Source organism: Callospermophilus lateralis, chromosome 8 (assembly GCF_048772815.1).
Source record: "Callospermophilus lateralis isolate mCalLat2 chromosome 8, mCalLat2.hap1, whole genome shotgun sequence".
Classification (NCBI taxonomy): Eukaryota; Metazoa; Chordata; class Mammalia; order Rodentia; family Sciuridae; genus Callospermophilus; species Callospermophilus lateralis.
Genome location: NC_135312.1, coordinates 30166942 through 30190691, shown reverse-complemented (window position 1 = coordinate 30190691; position 23750 = coordinate 30166942). Strand labels below are relative to the sequence as shown.

Genomic DNA, 23750 nt, shown 5'->3' with positions numbered 1-23750 from the left:
GCTAGTGGTTAATGTATTTGATAGATCACATAAAGAATAAAGTAAAGCAGAGGTAGCCCAAGAAAATATAAAAACCCCAAGAGATAAATTAGTAAAGGATATAATCAAGTAATTAATAAGAAATATAACTGGCCAAGAAATAAATAAAAACATGCTCAACTTCACTCAAATACACATAAAATAAAATTTTATATATATGTATATGCTTATTAAATTGACTAAATGGTTCACTGATGTTGAGAATATGTTCTTACATGAACAATATTTGCATGAATTACTATAATTTCTTTGTGAGAGCAATTTAGCAAATATCAAAAATTAAAACACATTTTATAGCCTAGAAATTCCACCTATAAGAATATATCCTTCAGAAATACCATTTTTGGTAACTAAAAAAATATGTACTGGGTGGGATAGTCATTGTAGTATTTGCAGTATTTTTGAAAATAAGGTATAATCTAAGAAATGGAACATTGACTCTCTTAAAGGATAAACAGATTCATATATATTGACTTGGAAAGATCGGGAGCATGCAAAATGCTACGTTGCAGAGTGGACAACAGCTACTCTTTGCTCAATGAAAGGGCAGGAGTGATTTTATGTTTAGTAGAAACCCTGTATGACATACATGTTTGTGAGCTCCATAAGATTCTGGATGTCAACATATGGAATCATTATAGGGTGTGGACGGAGGAGTGAATATTGGACTCTCACTTTTCACCCTAATATCCTTGGTTGATTTTTTAAAATTGAGTATGATGAACTTGCATTCCTTTTGTAATAACTTAGATATAAATAGAAAAAAAAAGATTCTCCATCTTTATTAGATCAACTAAATTTAAAAACACCCATTTTATTCCAAAATTGAGCTTTTTGAGTTGGTATCTACTCTGTGCAAAGCATTTTGCCTGTTCAGAGACTTTCCACGTTAATACATATGAATCTGTTTTAGTCCTCTAATGTTACATTGTTAGGATGTACCCTAATTTTTTCATTCATTTTCTTATTGAATTATATTGGCCTATAAATGGGAAAGTTATATGCCACTTTTTAACTTCCAGTCTTAATTAGAAGCTTATATTTAGGCTGTAGTAGAAAACGTTTCTTTTCAGATGGGTAAAAATATTGCCATCTTTAGTTTTTAAGAGTTTAAAAAGTGTTTAAAATAATTTAATTATGTTTTTGCAAATGTGCTAATGAACAGAAAAACAGGTCACCTACTAGATATTGAATAAGTACAATGCAAATAAGAGCAGGATAAAGATCTTTACTTGAGATTACCTTATTTTCTCCTGTTATTCCTTTTTCATAATGAGCCAAAGCATTTACATAATCACCCCTGAAAGAAAAATCAGAGTGAATTTAATTCATATTTATGTATCTTATTTATATGTACAAAACTTAAAAGATAATCTCTGAGTTGCTTAAGTTCATGAAAGATGTGATAAACAACATAGATGCAAGCATTCTTTCAGAGTGCAGCCCATCATTATTTTGTCACTTTAAAAATATTAAAATGGATCATAGTGCACTGTAAGGGACTTGCTAGGCATTTGTGGGAGGTACAGCAAATTTTATGAGCTACCGTTGGTTAATTATTTCCTTTAGGGCATGAAATGACAAATAATGTGACCGTAAAAACTAATGCTTTCTTCCAAAGACCCAATATTCATAAGAAGAATATGTATTGAGAGAATCTGGGTTACCATCAGTTTATTAAAGATACATGGAAGAACACCCTGGGTATTACAGTATTGAGGATGCTGGTTCTTACTTTAATAAAATGTATCATTCATGATATAATTGTGTTAATCAGTTTTCCTTCATTATGACAAAATAGCTGAGAATAAGAAACCTGAGGAAAAGTTGATTTGGGCTCACAGTTCAGAGCAGTTCATGGTCCCTTGGACCCTTTACTTTGGGCCTGTGGTGAGGCAGAGTGTCATGGCAGGGGATGTGCAGCGGAGCTAAGCCTCTCACCTCACGGCAGCCAGGAAGCAAGTGAGGAGGGCCTTGGGGCCCCAATATCCCCTTCAAGGGCACACTCCAGTGACCTCTCACTAGGGCTCACCTCCTAAGAGTTCCACCACCTCTTAATAGCACTACAGGCTGGTGACCAAGCCTTTACCACATGGCCTTTGGGGGACGTTTACGCTCCTAACCATATCAATAATTAATAATAGGCTCTGTTCCCATGACGAATACTAACATAGATCTGCATATCTAGAAGACCTATTTATTATATCAATTAATTTTCATTATGTAGGATGATGATTTGCTTAAGACCTTTTTGGTGAGACCCATCTTCCTCTGAGAAACCATCTCTTTTTGCATAATCATCTCTGAAAATAACGCCTTCAAAAAGCTTTTTATTGGAGAACAGAAAATTTAAAATTAGGTATCCTGAACAAAAATAAATACTTTTTGATAAAATAATTTCTACAACCAAAATTTGGAGGTCAATATTCTCACAATCAAAAATCTGTATGAAAATAAAAGTGCAACTACATAATATTTTTGTAACAGTCAAATGTTAAAACATATTTTCTTTCTTTGTCAAAGACTAGTACTTTTCTACATTCTAATATTTTTGAAATTTGAATGTATCTTACAATATATGTCAGGAGAAATTACCAGTTGTGATATTGTCATTGCACATACACATGCATGTGTGAACTTATATTTGTAAATACGTTATTCATTTATAGTCTTTGTAGCTATTTGTGTTGGTAGAAATAACCACAACTGAATGTTAACTTAAAACTGGATGCTGAATGCCTCTAAATTTACAGTTTTATACATCACTGAAATAAAAATGTAGTGTCTATTGATTAAGACTATGACAACTGGGCATGATAGCACACCCCTATCATCCCAACAACTCGGGAGACTGAGGCAGGAGTTTCCTAAATTTGAGAACAGCTTCAGCAATTTAGGAAGACCATGTCTCAGAACAAAAAGGACTGGGGATGTAGCTCAATGGTAAAGTACACCTGGGTTCAATCCCCAGTACCAAACAAACAAACAAAATTTATGGCAAATAAGATGAGCTAACATTTAAGAGAATAAGAAAATTCTAAATTTCCCAGCATAGATTATGGAATTTCCAAAGGTAGGAGAGATTTGCAAAGCCTACTGATGTACCAAAAAAGTTTACTACTCAAGCACTGAGCATCACTCTGTGAAAATACTATTTTTCATCCATATGCAATTCAATTTTAAAAAGAAAAATCTATAATTTTAAGCTAATAGAGATGCAGACTGCTATGGCACATGTTCATATATATTGAAACTTAATTGCCAATGTGATGGTATTGGGAGGTGATAAAGTCATCAGGACAAAGGTATGAGGGAGAACTCTTTTTGATCTTGGACTTCCTGGCCTCCAGAACTGTGAGAAATAAATTTCCGTACTTCATAAGTTACCCAGTCTCAGGTACCCTGTTATAGCTGCACAAATGGACTAAGACATAGACTAAACTTCAGCATTTTTCATTCTGCCTTGAAATTATATTACAAATCCTCAAAGTGTTAAGGGAGATCAGGCTCCTGCACACAGGTTAGGAAACATTGTATCACTCTCCATGCTGAAAAGGCTTAGACCCAAATTTAGATTTTGATGCTGAAAATCAAAGTGGATAAATGTATGATAGGATATCATTAGTGTGTAACCTATGCAACCTCCCCAGCCCTGTTTTTTTTTTTTTTTTTTTTCAAATCTTGGGACAGGGCCTCGCTAAGTTACTGGGGCCTTGCTAAATTGCTGAGGCTGTCTTTAAACTTGTGATCCTCCTGCTTCATCCTCTGGAGCCACTAGGATTACAGGTGTGTGCCACCATGCCCAGCTAAATGTTTTTTGAATGTGGAGTAAGCAACATTTTTTTTCTCTCTAAAAAGCAATTATTAAATCAAGGGAGAACCTTATAATTAAAGGCAGTTTAAAATGAAAATATGTAGAGGCTGGGGCTGTAGCTCACTGATAAGCGCTTGCCTTGCATGTGTGAGGCATTGGGTTTGATCTTCAGCACCACATAAAAATAAATACAGAGGGCTAGAGATGTGGCTCAAGCGATAGCGCCCTCGCCTGGCATGCTCAGGGCACTGGGTTCGATCCTCAGCACCACATAAAAATAAAATAAAGATGTTGTGTCCACTGAAAACTAAAAAATAAATATTAAAAAATTCTCTCTCTCTTAAAAAAAATATAAATAAATAAATAAATATATGTGTGTCCATCTACAACTAAAAAAATATTAAGAAAATGAAAATATGTAGCAATTAGCTACCTATGAAAACATAATGATGGCTAGGTACAGTGGCACATGACTATAATCCCAAATGGCTTGGGAGGTTGAGGCAGGAAGATTGCAAGTTTAAAGCCAGCCTTAGTAAGACCTTGTCTCAAAAAAAATAAATAAATAAAAAGATAGAAAGGGCTGGGGATGTGGCTCAATGGTTAAGTATCCCTAGGTTCGATCCCTGGTGCCCCCACCCCCATAAAAAAAACATAACAAGGAGGACTTACGTGAATTCAAGCTGAATAGCATATTCTTTTGATATAAATGGTATTTGCTCTGGGGCCAAACGTTTTGCCAGTTGGAGAGCACTGTCCCAATGCTGTAAATCCCTTCTCATCTGTTAGGAAGAGACCTTAATTTCAAAAGAGCAAACTATTTTGCAAATTTATAATATAGTGCCAGTTTTAATAAAAGTAATTTCAAAAAAAAAGTTTTTTTTGTTTTTTTTTTTAACAGTGAAACTTGGCATTTACAAGGATAACTAGTACTTTCTGCAGTCTCAATGGTGGTAACAGAGCCCTAAATTTAGCTATTACAGTGGTTTGTGGCCCTCCCCATACTCAATCCTACCTAAAAAAACCTTATTCCTTAGTATTTGGTTTTTCTCAGTAAGGGTAAATTAAAATTAATATAATCTATATATCTATATCTATATATCTATATATCTATATATATATATCTATATATATATATAAAATTATAATGCACTAGTTGAAAATGATAATAGAAGGGAGATCAGTAGAGTACATGGATTGGGGAGGGAGGAGGGGATAGAAAGGGAAGGTACTGAGGAATGAGACTGATCAAATTATGCTATACATGTGTTTGAGTATGGCATAATGAATCCTACTATTATGTATGATCATAATGTACCAATAAAAATTAATGCAGTAATTAAATTTAATTTTTCATCTTTGAGGGGCAATGACAAAAAAGTTGGAAAACACTTTACTATAGGAATTAATGTTATTTTATTAGATAATTTCAAGCTACATGGCAACAGAAATAACAGAATACATAAGTAAAATGTAAACTTTCTTCCTTCCTGGTTCCTTTTACCAGTGTCTGTGGTTCCTGTGGTCAGTTACACAATTCCAAATACAAACTTATCATTAACACAAACTTTTAAAGTTTGTTCCTCGCCCTATGTACACTTTATGAAGAATTAAGAATAGCTAACATTTTTCAAGTGTTATTCTTTGCCAGACACTGGTCTAAGGCATTAGCTTATTTTACTTTTCACTTCTACCCTTTTACAATGAACTTGTCATTTTAGAGATCCAGACTCTGAGACAAAGAGAGGCTAGTTTTGACACAGGCTACATGGCCAGTTCATGACAGAGCCAGTAGTAGGGCTCTGCCCCTGCCCTCTCCACCTGGCTAACTTACCACTCAGAACGAAGTTAAAGAATAACAGACTGCAACTACCCCTCATTCTGAAGCCATCCCTCAAATCCTTTACAAAGCTAGGGGCACAGGTGTCCACAGGTAAATGCAAAGGAGCCAAGATGACGGCACTGCCTTTACTCACTGTAGTCACATTTTTACTTAAGTCAGTACCTATCCAAGCTTTGAAAATTTCTCAGGGTGTCCCTAGTTATCTCAAATAATAGGGTAAAATAACCTTAGTTTTTTTTTTTTTCTTAAAATGAATGAATTTAGTTTACTTATAATGAAAACAAAAATGAAAATTTGCTGTAAAAATAATAATGAAACATCAATGTAATGTGCAAATAAAAATTTAGGGCTGAGGATGTGGCTCAATGGTAGAGTGCCTGCCAAGCACGTAGGAGGCCCTGGGTTGGATCCCAGCATTGCATAAAAGAAAATGAAAATTTGCTGTAGAACAATATGAAAAAGAAAAGCTGTGAAATTAGTAACAAATATATTTTCAAAACTACCCCTTTTATATAGTTGTAGAAATGCTGCTTTGGGCTGGAAGAACATTAATAATTATAATAACTACTATTTTGTGTCTACTGATCCGTCACTGTGCTAAAAGATCTAATTCCCTTTGAAGACATTTTACAAGTATCCTGTGGGCTGGGCTGGATATAGTTATCCTTACTCTAAAGAAGAGGGACCTGGGGCTGAAAAGGTTGAATAATTCATTCAAGATCATACAGAGTCGGGATTTGAGCCCAGAAGTGTTCTTCTCTCGAGTCTCTGCTCTTGATCATTTTTCTATATTGTTATGTCTTCTTCCACTCTGCCCTTGAACTTGGTCCTTCATTCTATTCCAATTCCTCTCCTACAACTCTCAATACATAAGGGAATTTCATAAATAGATAAAAGATAAATGTGCCTTAGTTTTCCCAGGCAAAAAATAGAGAAAATAATAGTACCATCTTATAGGATTCTTGTGAGAGTTAAATGAGCTAATAAATGTCAAGTGCTTAGAAAACTGCCTGGCACCTGTGAGCACTCAAGAAATGGCAGCTATTTTTCTTTGCAAATATTTTTGTAAGTTACACAATCTGTTTTCTTTGGACACATTTAGACTTTAAATTATTTAGTAATGTTATAATACCATGCCTTTTATGCTGCTCCCAAATGAAGAATGAAAATATTTTCAAGCTAATGGTACTTTGGGATTTTTTTTTGGGGGGGGGGGTGTATGTGTGTGTGTGTATGTGTGTATGTGTGTGTGTGTGTGTGTGTGTGTGTGTGTGCTGGGGCTTGAACCCACAGGTGCTTTACCTCTCAGTCACATCCTCCAGCCCTTTTAGTTTTTCGAGACAGGGTTTCACTAAGTTGCTTAGGGCCTTGCTAAATTGCTTGAGGCTGGCCTCCAACTTGTGATATTCCTGTCTCAGCCTCCCGAGTTGCTGGGATTACAGGCATGCACCACTGTGCCTGGCTACTCAGGGATTCTTAAAAGCTTAAATGTTTACATTTTAGGAGGGGGAAGGCATATGGTGTCTGGAACTAAGAAGTTTTAACCAGAAAAAAGGGGAGACCCTCTTCTCTGCACATTCTTTCCCTCCTTATTTAAAGCCATACCTCTAGGGCAGCCACAGGACAGCTGGATGCAAGGTACAGGTCCTGAGCCAGGTTGAAGTCATTCATAAACATGGCAAGATGTCCTGCCAAAAGATTGTAGTCCTCTATTCCCTGCAAAGAAAAGCAGTTTTGATAAGAAGAAATACAGAGGTTTAACTCCATTTTTAAGAAGACTGTGCTCAGTAGGAAGTGGCAATGTTCTATTTGCCTGTTTATGAGTTAAGTAACATTAACTCAAGGAAGAAAAATATTTGAAGAAATAGCATTTAAATCTTAATCTGATAATTCTCATAAAATGCTGTATACCTTTATTTCTTCTAGGGACATCACTATGCCGACGTTTCCAATTGCCCGATAAACCCGGATTGCAAACTCCACTTCCATGTGATGCAGGCAAGCTTTGGCCAAATCATTCCAGGCAGCATGATCATTCAGAATCTTGCATATGTCCCAAGCATCAGAAAACCTGGGATTTGAGTATACACACTTAATTGGAGAGCGCCACTGCCACCTATTTGGCAATTTGAAGATTACCTATGATCTATTATCATGTGCTAAATAAACTTTGCAAAACATTTTTTTTTAACCTATAATTGTCACTTGTTAATGAAAAAATATATAAACTTTCTTTTTTTTTGTATGACAAATGTTTTCCCTTGCCTTTTTAAAAATTAATTTGAATCTACTCTCTGTAACCAGCCCTTCTGCCTCAATTAACTAAACTAATTCTTTTTTTTTTCTGTACTTTTATTTCACACATAGATTAAAATTGTTTTTGTTTACACTTAAACCTAATAGAGTCCTATAAATTTAGAAGGTGAAAATGGGTCAGTAAACTGGCTGAAAGGATAAGTCCAATCTGCTTTTAGCTTTTGGTGTAAAGTCTGAGTGAAACAGGGTGATTTGGCAGTCTGCTCCTGTCTGGACTCTCTCTGGATGCTTCTGTGCTCCAAGAGTCAGCTGAGCAGCTGTGACTAAGACCCTGTGGCCCTTAAGCCTGAAATATTTACGATTTGGCCCATAGCAGAAAACATTTGCTGATCTCTGGCTTAAAACATGAACATACACTCAAGCCAATTCAACTTCACAGAACCTCTGCCGCAGTGAAAAACTCACACGCACCCACCTGCTCAGCCATCCACCTGCCCGCCTGTCCGTTTCTCTATCCAGCACACGTTTACTGAGCACCTCTGTGCTATGTGCCAGGAACTGTGCTTAGAACCAAGATACAAGGTCAAACACACAGTCACTGTCCTTAGGACAGCTATGACTCGGGAAGGAGGAAGAGACAGGGAAGTGAACAAATGCGCTCCACACGGTGCGACAGAAGGAACCAAGTGCTCTGGGTACCTGACTCTCTGTGCTGTTTGCACACATTCTATTAGGTCACTGCGACAACCTCACCCACTACAAATTGTTACTTCTCCTTTACTGATGAAGAAGTGAGCTTAGGCGCCTTAGGAGACTGGCTCAAGTCACACAGCGGAGGTAAGTAGTGAAGTGTTCTGAAGCACTAGGGGCACTTCATCCTGGTCCTGAGGCAACATGCCACAAAACCCCCAGCTGGGACTTCATGGTGGGGGGAAATCAGGGAAGGCTTCCTGGAGGAGATGGCTGCCTGGTGGCTAAAGAATGAGGAGTTTTGCCCTCCAGAGATAGGGGAAGGGCATTCCAGGAAGAAGCATGAAAAATATAATTATTTAAGCTGCCAGTGGAACAGAGAGGGAGCTGAGTAGGGCCAGTTGAGGCAGTTGTGGCTCGGATTAAATCAAGAGCTGAGTGTGCCATACTGGGATCCCTGAGGAATTTGGATTTTTTCCCTAAAGACAATTGTAAGTCACTGAATTTTTTTTTTTTTTAATTTTACCAGTTTAGTCAGAGTCAGTCTCTCTCTCTCTCTCTCTCTCTTTCTCTCTTCATGCTTGGATTTGAACATGGGACCTTTGTGCATGTTAGGCAAGTGCTCTATCACTGAGCTACACAGCCATGCCCACTGAAAGATCTTGAACAGAGAGAGGTACGAGAGGATCAGATTCATATTTTTAAAACTGTGTGAAGGGGCTGGAGTTGTGGCTTAGTGGTAGAGTGCTTGCCTAGCATGTGTGAGGCACTGGGTTCGATTCTCAGCACCACATACAAATAAATAAAGGTCCATCAACAACTAAAAAAAAAAAAAAAGAAAGAAAGAAAAGAAAACAGAACAGATCATCATGCGGCTATCTGGAAAGAGACCAGTTAACAAGTGGTCATATTATACATCGTTCCAAGTCAGCATCTGAATGAAGACAGGAGAACGAGAGGAGAAGATGATCTTGAAGTCAAGGTGCTTGTGTGTGTGTGTGTGTGTGTGTGTGTGTGTGTGTGTGTATACACCAAAAGTTAATCAAGACAGGGATGGGGGGGAAGAAGGAGAGCTCGGTGTTAGGCAGGGCAAGTTTGAGGAGCTTGTGGAGTTCTGAAAGCAGTTAGTTGTAAACACAGGTTTAAGATGAAGACAGATTTTGACGTCAGCCTCATATGGACTATATCGATGCTTTGGAAGTAGAGATGATTTGCTCAGGAGAAACAGAGTGAGAAGAAAATAAGGGAGCTCATGGGGATGCTAAGAAAGAGCACTGCTTCAGAGATGGTTAGAAGAATCAGAACCACCAAAGAATTCACGGTGGCCCCAAGACGTAAAAGAAAACATCAGGAAAAGGAAGTCTTGGAGCAAGGCAAGGTCAGACTTCATTACGATAAAGTTGATATTGTCGAAATAATTCAGTTTATTAGAATTTCATAACAACTGGGCTACATAGATCCTTAGAAACTTTTTTATTCTGAAGGGTTTTTCTTGTAAACAACACTTTTAGCTATAATATCTGATGGTGGTACTTCCTTGGGATTTATATATATTTTTCTATTCATTATTTTATCTGAGCCTCACAATAGCCTTGTGAAATAAGCCAGTAGTGTTATACAGATCTACTGAATTGGGTTTGACCTTGAAAAATCACAAAAGCAAGTGAGAAGCTCCAAGCGAAGTGTGTCCAACCTACCTTTTGAGCATTAAAGTCTGGGCCAACATTTGTCTCAGTTCGTTAGGCGGCTTGTCTTTTAAACTGTGGAGGAAGCCGTGGGTGCTGAGGAAAATGCTGTTGATTTTTCCACTCTCTGTCTGGCAGGTCAGCTCACCATTGTACAACAGCAGAGGTTTATGAGAGAAGGGAACTTTGGTGCCACCAGCCAAAATAACCTTGGATCCTATATCATAAAGCAGACCTCTTAATGACAAAAGTGAATACTTAGCACAAACATCAGAAAGGAAGGTTTTAATTTCTTTGCAATGGAAATTGATTTATTAACGAATGTACAAAAAAGTGATTCGGTACCTTGTATGGTGTCCTTGTGAAAGACGTAAGTGTACACTTTATCGTCATCATAAGCAATAAATACGCCTTTATCCATTGGCCAGTTTTCCCAAAGAACACCTTTAATGGTTGGTGAGAAATCTGGAATCTCATAGGTAGCATCATTAACCTACAAAATAGGGTTTATAGATTCGCCCACGTCTGTGTTTAGATCATTACGTTTGCCTTGGCAGGAGCCTGTCTACAGCCTTAACTGGCAGAGCTTCCCAACCCCCACTGGACCCAAAGTTACTCCAACCACAGCAGGAAGGGAAGTTCCTCTTCCTAGTCCTATACCACATCAGACTTGGAAAAACTGCAGCTATTTGGCAAATCAAGGGTTTGATCTAAACTATGGGGAATTTATAGGAAACTACAAGTCTAAAAACAGTGGCTTCAGGTTAAAAATAACATATAGAAGCTGCTCAAAATGGCAGAAGTTTACACCACAAACACACCTGTTTCCAGATTTGTGTATGTGTGTGCACGTGTGTGTTGTTGGTGATAGAACCCAGTGCCTCACACATGCTAGGCTACAACCCCAGGAACTTTTAAATAATAATGGGTAGTAAATAACACGGGTGTTAAGAAACAGAAGTTAATTCATGCACGATTTGAAATTTACAAAAATTACACTGGGGATGCTTTATTTCAAAAATCTATAAATATAATACTACAATGATATAAACATTTAAAATCTACATAATTTCTGTGAACTTAAGCAGATAGGGTTACATACATCTTAAATGGAGAACCGTGTGTTCTTCCTAGTCCATCTTCTCTCAAAATGAGAATGATATTTATGATTCTTCCAAATAATAACTGATACTACAGAGCTGTATTATATGATATGATAGCTGCTATTATAATATCTGTAATGGGCCCATTTAAAATCAGAAGCTCCAAATTGTTTTTTTTATTCATTTCCTACTAATCTGTTCAAGCATTTCCTTCCCCCAGCTTTCTACAGTCCATCATCTCATGCTGAGAATGGGAGATGAAACCACCCCCAAAGCCCTGGTGAAAATCAGAAAACTGGAACTACAATCTAACTCTGGCTAGCACAGCCTGGCTGAATCTACATATGCATATTTCCTGGCTTTTTGTTCCTACCAATTGTGACATTTCTGTAGCATGAGGAAAGTAGATTAACTGTCTTCCTAGTTTGGGCCAAACTGCAATTAATTCATTTTTCCTTTTTATATAGCTTTCTCTTTTCACTGATGTGGGCAGGCAACTAAACCCAGTTAGTCAGAACTCAAGTAGCCTCTAACCTGGGCCTAGATAACATATCCATCTAAAGCTATTGAGCATTCAAATGTGCCTAAACCAATCAACACATACTAGATCTCAAAGCAAAAAAGAAATGTAAAGCATCTCATTAATAATTTTACGTTTAGCTACATATTGAAATGATAATGTTAGGTTATATTAAATACATAAAAATTAAATTCATGTTTTGATCCCCTGCTTTGCAAAAAAAAATTCCATTTATTTCTTTTCATCTTTTTAAAAAATCTGGCTAGTAGAAAATTAAAAATTCTCTATGTGGTTCACATTAAATTCCAATTTGACAGTACTACTAAAAGGTACTATATTATCTACTCATAATTATATACCTATATGTGTAAACTCATTTAATTGTAACATTATTCTCTCCAAGACAGGTATTGTAATTAGCCCCACTTTTCAGATGAGGAAACTCAGGCACAGAATAATCAGCCCAAAGTCACACAACTAATTAGTTGAAGAGCCAGGGTTTGAACCCCAGCCTGCTCCAGAGTCTATGCTTCTAACCTCTAGGTTATACCGAGGCTCAGTTTGTATGGATAAGCACAGCAGGTGGAGGATACAGGATTTTTTTTTTTTTTTTTTGAGTGTAGCCATTTGTGTAGCATCTATTATGTGCAAAACCCTACACACATCATCCCATTTAGTTGTCATCCAATGACCCCACAGAGTGTTAGAACCATCTCCATCTAGAAATATAGGGAAACTGGGAATCCAATTACTCAGCTCTTTCACATAAATGATCAAGGAAAAGACACTTATGAAAGGAGAACGATAAATGGCATCCTCTTGTTTATGGTTGTTCTTACTCTCCACCGGTTCCCTAGCAGTCATCGCCAGGCACTGACCTGACCTCCTGACAGACACCCCACAGGTCCTGCCACCTCCAGATGCCCTGTCAAAGCAGTGGGTGAACCCATGGGGACGGCGTCGGGGGAGGCAGCTCTGATTGGCACCTGGTTACCAGGGGAACCTGTGCCAGTTAAGTGGAGGGAACAGGATGTTCTCTTCAGGTTTATGTCATTCTTCCTCCTTTGTTATGGGACAGGAGGGGAATGAGTTGAGTGGGAAGTCCACAATGGGAATCTGGCATAAATAATCCAGGCTTCTTGTTATATTTTTCAAAGAAAGGAAAAGAAAAGAAAAGGAAAAGGAGAAGAGAAGAGAGGAGAGGAAAGGAAGAAAGGAAGGAGGGAGGAAGGAGGAATGAAATCTTCATACCAAGGCAGCTACGGTAGGGATGGAAAGCCACCTTCACTGGGCAGACACTAGGCAGAACAGACACCTGGGAGCCGCATTAAGGTGGGTCCAGGAACCTCTGTGGGGTTTGAGCCGGGACCCAGTGCACGGGCGACCATTAAGGGTGAGTCAAAAATAAATGAAAAGCCCCAGTATGGTAATGATCATAAAGCACATTTCCTCTTTCTAAATCTATTTTCAAAAACATGAAGGATGTCCAAAAATAGGAGTAACTGACTTTTTGGATAGGTCCATCCATTTTTAAGAATCATTTTAATATAAAAACAACTTTTAAATCAACTAAGATGGGCAGAAAGGACAGTATAGCCTCTGCCTTCTGAGGCTTCCTGCATATCTGGAGAGAAAACTCATGTGCAGGAAGGTAGACTGTAATGATAATACCTTGCAGTAACAAGGCTAAAAGTTGTATGAAATGTAACAATGTGATAGGTGATAGCAAGTAGCATAATCTTTGATACTGTGTAGGAAAATTTTACATGAGCTCTACTTTAATAACACCTTTTTCTTATATTATATTTATTTAAACAGACATTTAAAAAATTTCTAGACTTACTGGACAGTAAACAAATCCATCACTTTTTTCATCAATGAAAATTAATTTGGTCCCATTTGGGTCAGGAAAAATCTTTTTCACACCAACAGGATGTCGATAATCATTAACATATTGCCAGTCTTCAATATAGAAATATTGAATGACGCCAGTCTAAAAAAAAAAATCCAGTTATGGAAATATAAGGGGTGGTCAAGGAAATACTGACTTTCCATGTTCATATTAAATACACTTCCTAATTTTTAGAGCATTATTATTATTATTACTATTATTATTATTATTATTATTTTGTACCAGGATTGAACTCAGGGGCACTCAATTACTGGGCCACATCCCCAGGCCTATTTTGTATTTTATTTAGAGATAGGGTCTTACTGAGTTGCTTAACGCCTCACTTTTTGCTAAGGCTGGCTTTGAACACAGAAATCCTCCTGTCTCAGCCTCCCTAGCTGCTGGGACTATAAGCGTGTACCACCATGCCCGGCCTTCATCATTATTTTTGATGAAGGAGAAGCCTAACAATATTTAGTATGCATGCAGTGTACAGACTCCTAAAAATAAATGCAATGAGAATACACAAGTGACTCAATATTCTATTAATTCATATGCTTTTAATGACATGGAATAATTAATTCATAGTATTTCTTACTTGCTGAAATACCCTTGTTGCTGAAGAGATTTTGTTTCAGATTGTGTTTTTTCAAATATTTTTTTCTGTTAATTAGTAAGCTAGAAAATTAGTTTTAAAATAGATAAAAACAAAACAAAACCCTTACCTGATACAATCAACTGTATTTCTATATATTAGCAATGAACTTGCACATCTCAAAATTGAAAACACAATAAAGGCTGAACATCCCTAATCTGAAAATCTGAAATTGAAATTTTCTGTGTGCCAACATGACACTCAGAAGTTTTCAGACATTGGAGTACTTCAGATTTCAGATTTTCAGGTTAGGGATGCTCAACTAGTGATATCTATGTAAATATCCCCAGTGAAACAAAACAAAACAAAACCTGAAACATTTCTTTCTGGTCTCAAACATTTTGGATAAGGGATAATCTACATTTATATATCTGGGTTTAAATGTAACAAAACATGCATAGGATTTTGATGCTGAAAACTACAAAACACTAAATACAAAACGCTATATTCATAATGTATTAGAAGACTCACCATGGTAGAAATGTTAATTTTCCCAACTATATAGGTTTAACATCATTCTAATAAAAATCTCAACAAGATTTCTTTGAAGATACAAAACTATTCTAAAATTTATACGGAATGGCAAAACAACTAGATGAGCTGAACCAAGTTTGAAAATAAAGAATAAAGTGGGAATTAGTTTGCCCAATTTCAAAGATTTTTAAAAAATATACAGTTGTGATAATCAAGACTATGTGGTATAGATGGAGGGACGCCACACAGGTCAATGGAATGGAGTAGAGGGCCCAGAAAATAGACATGGATATGCTCAACTGATTCTTATTCCTGTTTAAAAGGTGCTTACATTCATTTTTTTCTTTAGTAGCTTTATGAAAATGTAATTCACATACCATGAAATTCACCCTCTCAAAGTGTACAACTCTTGGCATGTTTACAGAGTTGTACAATACTTTAATCAACTTAAAACAATTCATCACCCAAAAGAGAAACCCCACTTAGAAGTCAATCCAGAAGCTCTTCAGTAGGTGAAAGGTTGAACATACTAGTGCAACCATACCTCGGAACACTACTTGGCAATAAAAAAGGCAAATGGCTGCTACATACAACCTGGCTGAATCTCCTGAGAAGTACATGGAGTGAAAAAGAGCCAATCTGAAAAGACTGCATATTATATGATTTCTATGAAAATGGTAAAATCATAGAAATAGAGAACAGATTATTTGTTACCAGGGGTTAAGGAGGGGTGGGGTTAGGAGGAAAGTGAGTGTGGTCTAAAGCAGTAACAGAAGGGATCCCTGTGGTGACAGAATTGTTCTGTCTGACTGTATGGATCTCAACATGGTTGTGATACTGGGCTATAAATGTACACGGGGGAACCTAGGTGAAGGGTATATAGGATCATAGGATCTCTTTATTTCTGACAACTGCATTTAATTTTGCAAGGATCTCAAATAAAAAAAAAGTTTAATTGCAATAAAAATACATGAGAACATCTTGGACTTCACTTAGGCCAAGATGGAGTGAGACACTGGATTCTCTTTTCTATCCAGAACAACCACTTGTATTTTTTTAATACATACGTAAACAAAGTGCGTGAAACAACCATTCTCAAGATGCTGAAATTAGGCAACAAAGGACATTGATCTCTGAGAGGGGGCAACAAGGCGAGTCCTATGACAGCTCCAGCTATGGCTTTCAGAGATTTCAAATCATGGCAAGGGGGTTGGGGCTACAGGTGGAGCATGATTCCAAGTTGTGGAGATGGAGCTGAGAACACAGGGAGAAGAAGGTGGCGGCTAGAATTGACAGGGTAGAGTCCCAGAGAGGACAAAGATGCAAAGAGAAAGAGAAGTTGGAGATCTATGGAGAGGGTTCACCTTGACACAGGTGTGCACATATATGATCAGTGCACATATATGAGAAAATTACTGAGGCCAGGAAAGAATCATCCAAAAGAAACAAAGTGAACAGTGACTGGCCTCACAGAAAACTATTCCCAACAGCCACACTCTAAAAACTTAAAATCCACAGGGGCCTTGGGTAGAGTACTTGGGAAAGCCATGCTGCAGGAATGGGAAATAATTGGCTGTAACTGAGCACTATTTCATACCTGCCAAAAACAAATGATAAGGGCTGGGGTTGTAGCTCAGTGGTAGAGTGCTTGCCTAGCATGTGTAAGGCACTGAACTGGGTTCAATTTTCAGCCCACATATAAATAAAGAAAATAAAGGTCCACTGACAACTAAAAAACTTTTTAAAAAATGATAAAAGCAAGACTCAAATGAGTCAAACTCTTTTAAAATAAACTAACTGTTCCCCACATCAAAGTTCAAGAATATTTGGGGGAATACAAATATATCCAGAACCCCAAAAGGTAAAATTACCAGACGTATAGGAAAATATGACCCATAATGAGAATAATCAATCAGAACTGACCCAAAATGGACCCAGATATTAGAATTAGTGGATAAGATCATTAAAGATGATTATAACTGTAAAGCATGTGTTTCAAAGCTAATTGGAGACATGGAAGACATTTTAAAAACCCAAATAGATCTTTTATGGATGAAAATTACCATGTTTAAAATTTAAAACAATTGGATGAGACTAATGGCAGCTCAGACATGATAAAACAAAGGTTAGTGATTTTGAAAATACAGCAGTAGAAACTATTGCAAATGAAAAAGAAGAAAGAGAATTAAAAAATGTAAAGAGTTTTATCTGTGAGACACTTTTAGCACCGCAATATCCAGGTAGGTAGAATCCCTGCGATTAGAGAGTGGCAGCACAAATTTAAAGATATTGTAGCTAAAAGGGTCCAAGTTTGATTAAAACTGTAAACTCTCAGATTCAAGAAGGTCAACAATTTCAAGCTCAGGAAAAAGGAAGAAAACGACATCTCGACACATTATAATCAAATTGCTCAAAAGCAGTGATTAAGATGAAATAGTAAAAGCAGAGCAAAGAAACACTGCACACAGAGGAACAAGATCAAGATGACAGATTTCTTGTTGGAAAAAATGCAAGTGAGAAGACAGCGGGGCAGAAACAGTACTGAAAGAAAGAAGTGGTCAGCCTAGAATTCTACACCCAGCGAAGACATCTTAAATAAATAAATAAATAAATAAAGGTGAAACAAGGACATTTCTCAGACCAAAAGCTAAAAGAATTCATGGACAGGACACCAGTATGATGAATATTGATAAAGTTAAACCTTCAGGCAGAAGAAAAACATACCAGGTGGAAACACAGATTCACACAATGGAATGAAGAGCACCAAAAATGTCAACCACATGAATAAATATTTAAGCTACTTCTTTCTTAAATCTCTTTAAAGTATAGCTGATTGTTTAAACAAAACTAATAACAATGCACTAAGGGGTTTATGATAACTGTTAAAGCAAGACGTGTGTCAGTGGCACTGAGGTTGGAGGGGAACATTTCATGGTACACCATCACTTGAATACAGGCATAGACCAAACCCCAAATAACAAAGGTTATAATTAATAAGTCACCAGATGAGATAAAATAATAAAAATACACAGTCTGAAGGAAGGTAAAGGAGGAAGAAAACGGCAACAAAGAACAGATGTGACAAGTAGAAAATGGCAGGACAACAGACTGAAACCTAAACAGGTGGGTAATTCATTATACTTAAAAGTCTAAACTCCCCAGCTAAAAGGCAGAGAGACTGTCTGACTGTGCGATCCAACTATATGCTACTTATAAGAAAAAAGTTTACATATAAAGATACAAAAAAGTTAGAAATGGAAAAAGATACAGCAGGATAACATTCTAGAAGGCTGAAATGGCTGTGTTACTATCAGAAAAAAATAGATTTCAGAGCAAAACTATTACCAGAGATTTTAAAAGGTCATTTCAAAATGATAAAGTGGCTAATCTGTCAAGAAAACAAAACAATCCAGAATGGTTAGGTGCCTAACAAGAGAGCTTCAATATACATAAAACGCTTAGAGAATAGAAAAGACAAAGAGATAAATAGGCAAATTCACCATTGTAGCTCTCAATAATTGATTGAATAAAAAAATATAAAATCAGAAAGGATACAGAAGTCTTGAATGTTATCAACCAACTTGATCTCTAGAATAGCATATATATTCCTTCCAGTTACAAAAGGAATATTTACCAAATGGATCACTTTTTGTACCATAAAATAAGTCTCACAAATTTAAAATAATTTGTCAGACAAATTATGTTCCCTAACCATAATAGAATGAAATCAGAATTCAGTAACAGAAAGACATCTGGAAAAATCTCAGTTGTCTGCAAATTTATCAACGCAGTATTAAAAAACCCATGAATAAAATAAAAAATCAAAAGGGAAATTCTAAAGATTTTGAACTGAATAAAAACAAAAAATACAATATACCAAAATCGGGGGGATGCTGCTAAAGTAGGACACACGGGAAATTTCCTCCCACTGAAGGGCTTATGTTAGAAAAGAAGAATGATCTCAAGTAAATGAAATCAACTCCGGTCCTAAAAACTAAAAAAAGAACAGATTAATACCCAAATCAGTAGGATAAATTATGGAGCAGAAAGCAATGAAAGAGGAAACAGGAAAACAATAGAGAAAAACCAAAAAAACAAAAAACAAAACCAAAAAAGCTATTTATTTGAAAAGATCAACACAACTGATAAACCTCTGGGTAGATCAATCAGGGGAAAAAAACACAAATTACAACATCAGAAATGAGACGAGTGATATTGCTACAGATCTACAACTATTAAAAGAATAATAAGGAATATTATAATTTTATGCCATAACTTAGATGGACGCATTCTTTCAAAGACACAAACTATCCAAGTTCACCAAGGAAGAAAAACAGATAACCTGAATAGCTTGCTTTCTACTGACACCATTGAATCTGTAGTTTAAAATCATCTTGTAAAGAAAAGTCCAGGCCCAGGGGGCTTCGTGGGGGAGAGCTCCACCATAACACCATGGCTACTTTGCAACACTCACACAGGCACACAGGTGAGGCTCAAATCTAGTCGGACCCACATCTCAGCAGGGACATGACAGAGCAGGCAGCCTGGAGAAGAGCTGTCCCAAGTCATTTCTCATTCACCTCTCTGTCTTGTGGAAAGTTGTCATGAATCAGCTTTTCATCTGCTTTTAGTGATGGCACCATCCCAAGTCTACCTTTTCAATTTCATAAATTAAGAAATTGCTTAAAAATCACAAGACGCTTATACTAGCAGATCATACCATCTATATTCTGCATAAGTGTATGATTAATCACAGATAACTTCATTCCTCATATTGAATTCAATTCAGAAAAATATATAGAAAAAAGTAGGAAAAAGTCTAAGTCACAAAGTAAAAATTAGAAATCCTCTATGCTCTATATTAAAAAAGACAATACATACATCTGTCCCATAGATGAGGAAATCACCAGTTAAGGCATGACATAAAATACGGCATTTATCATCCACTGCCGGGAAGAGTCGAGTCTCACGTTCTTCTTGAGCATTGGAGATTTCACTTTCTATCTAAAATGTAAAGATTGTTTGCATAAATGTGCAAAGTGTCCTTTTTCTCAAGTTCAACTACACATTTGGAATCTCAAGATTACCTTAGGCCTGCTTACTCAGAAATATACCTGACAGCAACCACAGTTGGCCTGCAGGGCAGCATTAGGTGTTCCCACCAATCTCTTTGGCTCCCCAGATGAGAAGAGTCAAGATATTTATGTGTGCTGGGTACAGTGGCACACGCCTGTAATCCCAGCAGCTCGGGAGGCTAAGACAGGAAGACTGTGAGTTCAAAGGCAGCCTCAGCAATTTAGTGAGGCCCTAAGCAACTCAGTGAGACCCCATCTCTAAATAAAATATTTAAAAAAGGGATGGGGATGTGGTTCTGTAGGTAACTGCCCCTCGGTTCAATCAATCCTCAGTACCAAAAAAAAAAAAAAAAAAAAGAATGAAAAGTTATTTATGTGGCAGATGCCCTAATTTAGAAGTCTTGTCATAGCAGGTGCCAATATTTGTTGAATGACTCAATGAACATAATTTCGAGGATCCTTACATGTAACATGCACAAATCTAAGAGTCATTGCATTGCAGAAAGCCCAGAGGTTTATGGTTCATTTGTAGTTCCTTCTAGATGCAATTTATCAACTGGATTATTTTTACTATAAGCAATGTGGTAAAGAGCACTGTTGATATTTATCAAGGTTCTAGAGAACAGGGCTAAAATGTCACTTGAACATCTCATACAGAAGGGGAAGAGTTTTGTTCACCCTTACCCATACCTGGCTTTCTAGCTAGGCTGTATATACTTGCTGCCTGGCCAAGGTTCTTGATAATGAGACATGAGGTTATTCATTATTACTACTTAAACTAGCAGATTTCCAAGATATCAGAATTATACTTACCAAATGTAACTGGACTTTGCCTTCAAAAAGTGCGGAAGCATAGTCAGAATGAAGACAGATGCTGGCTACTGTTCCAAGATATTCTACGTCTTTTAATTTTTTTACACCTGTAGCAATGTAAAAAATTAACACACTGAAATTAGGCAAAAACTACCTCATACAAGTATTTGCAAGTAATTTTTAAATGTGTGCCTTTGTAAAAATCTTCTGAACTTAAATCTTATTCTAGCTTTTGTAAAGAAAATCGTGGTAGCCAAATAAATTTGCTTTCGGGAATTCTATAATGGTTCATATGAAACAAGAGAAAATAAGTGAATTAAACCTTAAGTGACAAGAAGCTTAATGGGGTTTTCTATTCTACAGGTTACTTCTCAGGTCTTTTCCTGAAGGTTATCTGATCTAGAGTTGGGGGGAAAGTGGAGAGGAAGAGGGAGGAAAAGCTTTCTTCACATGATATTAGACATTACTCAAAGAATAAAAGGGGAGAGGGACCCATGGTTTGTTAAGCTACCAGGCATAGGTGTGCCTAACAAAGCCACTGTGTAAAGTGAGAACCAAGAATCAAGAAATGGGATGGATTCAAACTAAAAAGTTTTTTCTCAGCAAAACAATCTGTGAGGTGAACAGGGAGCCTACATCCTGGGAGCAAATTTTTACCCCTCACACATCAGATAGAGCACTAATCTCTGGCGTATATAAAGAACTTAACAAGCTAAGCACCAAAAAAAACCCCCCAAATAATCCAATCAATAAACGGGCCAAGGACCTGAACAGACCCTTCTCAGAAGAGGATATACAATCAATCAACAAATATATGAAAAAATGCTCATCATCTCTAGCAATCAGAGAAATGCAAATCAAAACTACTCGAAGATTTTATCTCACTCCAGTAAGAATGGCAGCTATTATGAAGACAAACAACAGTAAGTATTGTTGAGGATGTGGGGAAAAAGGTTCACTCATATATTGCTGGTGGGACAGCCAATTAGGAAAGCAGTATGGAGATTCCATGGAAATCTGGGAATGGAATCACCATTTGACCCAGCTATTCCTCTTCTCGGACTATACCCAAAGGACCTAAAAACAGCAAACTACAGGGATACAGCCACATCAATGTTTATAGCAGCACAATTCACAATAGCTAAACTGTGGAGCCAAGATGTCCTTCAGTGAATGAATGGATTAAAAAATGTGGCATTTATACACAATGGAATATTATTCAGCACTAAAAAAGAACAAGATCATGGCATTTGCAGGTAAATGGATGGCATTAGAGAAGATTATGCTAAATGAAGTTAGCCAACCCCCCAAAGACAAATGCCAAATGTTTTCTCCGATATAAGGGGGGGGGTGAATCAAAGTGGGGTAGGGAGGGAGAGCATGGGAGGAAGATTATTTCTAGATAGGGAAGAAGGGTGGGAGGGAAAGGGAGGGGGAAGGGGAATAGCAAGGATGGTGAAAGGTGATGGTCATCATTATACAAAATACATGTATGAAGATTTGAATTTGGTGTCAACATATCTTATATACAAATAGAGATGATAAATTGTGGTATATATGTGTATTAAGAATTGTAATGCAAAAAAAAGAGAGAGACTACATGTAGTGTATAATGGCATAATCTGGTGTGAACATACTTTATATACAGAGTTACAAAAAATTGTGCTGTAAATGGGTAATAATGAGTGTAATGCATTCCACTATTGTCATGTATGCAAAAAAAAAAAAAATCTGCCTCATGATCCCTTAAACATAGAAGTAGCCTCATTTTCCAGATGAGTAAACCAAAGCTCACAGGGGTAGAGTAAATAGGCTACAGTTCACTTAACTTACAGAAGCAGAAGGGGAATTGAACCCAGCTCCTCTCTAATTCCAGCCTACCCACTATACCATGCTATTTTTACTTCAAAGGTAAAGAAGAAAATCTTTCTAAAAATTACACAAAATATTTTAGAGGATTCACAAAGCCATTCAAATTAAGAAAGAGATGTTTGGACAAAAATGAGTGAAAGACTTGGTCTAAAGAGAAACTTCCAGTGTTATACAGAAATTATATGCTAGATAACAATGCAACAAATGGATGTCGACTTGCCGTTCTCTCCAAGAACATAAAACCAGGCTCGATTGTTCATTCCCACAGCCAGATGATAGAGACCTACTGCTATAAAGTTGGGTTCCACATCAACTGAGACTGTGATTGGTGTCTCCTATAACACAGAGAAGTAAGAGCGGTAAATCAGCTGTTAAAACTGTTTTGATTTATTAATAAATAAAATAAAAATAACACCATTTTCATACTCCTTCAACAAGGTTGGCTACGGTGACCTCAAGGAGGGAGGTGAGATACGCAATCCTTGTGCTGCAGGCAGCCCCCAGTATGGGAAGCTTGGTCAGGAAAACGTGGAGTGAGCCCCTTTGGGTAGACAATGCCAGCAACTGGCCATCATCTGTCCAGGACAAGGTACCCAACCCTGAAAAAATTCACAACACAAACAATTAAAAAAAACAATTTACAGTTGCAGGCAAGCAAGCATATATTTTTACTTAAGCTACCAGAGGCTTAAAAAAAACTTCAAATATTTTTTTTCAAATATAGTTTTTATTTAAAATAGGGAATTCACCATGGATGAGCATAAGAATATGAGTGCAAACTCATCCAATATGGCTCAAATGGAAAGTATATATTCATTTTCCAACTAGGATCAGGATCCAATTCACTTTAAATCTCTGGTTTTAAGTGTGCTAATATTCTGTTAGTCAAGTAGAATGATTTAACATGATTACTAAAATAAGGAGACTATTTTAGGAAACTCTAATGAAAGGTGTTAATTTTATTCCTCCTACAATAAATGCATATCATACACAATAACAAACACAGCATTACTCTCTATA

At 36.9% G+C, this 23750-nt stretch overlaps 2 protein-coding genes across 2 annotated transcripts in view; one reads left to right on the top strand and one right to left on the bottom strand.

Moving 5' to 3' along the window:
* The window catches only part of Rfc1 (replication factor C subunit 1), a 108072-nt gene extending 100210 nt beyond the window's left edge, over window positions 1–7862 (top strand). The window contains exon 26 of the transcript XR_013092144.2: window positions 7623–7862. The gene's annotated coding sequence lies outside the window, so the exon portion shown is untranslated. The remainder of the gene's footprint in view (window positions 1–7622) is intronic.
* Window positions 1–23750, bottom strand: part of Wdr19 (WD repeat domain 19) — a 71245-nt gene that overhangs the window by 27200 nt on the left and 20295 nt on the right. Inside the window, exons 11-21 of the mRNA XM_076864455.2 lie at window positions 23157–23329; window positions 22951–23065; window positions 20859–20965; window positions 19852–19974; window positions 13794–13943; window positions 10673–10820; window positions 10340–10544; window positions 7608–7767; window positions 7302–7412; window positions 4526–4635; window positions 1282–1339 (exon numbers count right to left, since the gene is read on the bottom strand). Of these exons, the coding sequence (XP_076720570.1) occupies window positions 1282–1339; window positions 4526–4635; window positions 7302–7412; window positions 7608–7767; window positions 10340–10544; window positions 10673–10820; window positions 13794–13943; window positions 19852–19974; window positions 20859–20965; window positions 22951–23065; window positions 23157–23329 (1460 nt within the window). The remainder of the gene's footprint in view (window positions 1–1281; window positions 1340–4525; window positions 4636–7301; window positions 7413–7607; window positions 7768–10339; window positions 10545–10672; window positions 10821–13793; window positions 13944–19851; window positions 19975–20858; window positions 20966–22950; window positions 23066–23156; window positions 23330–23750) is intronic.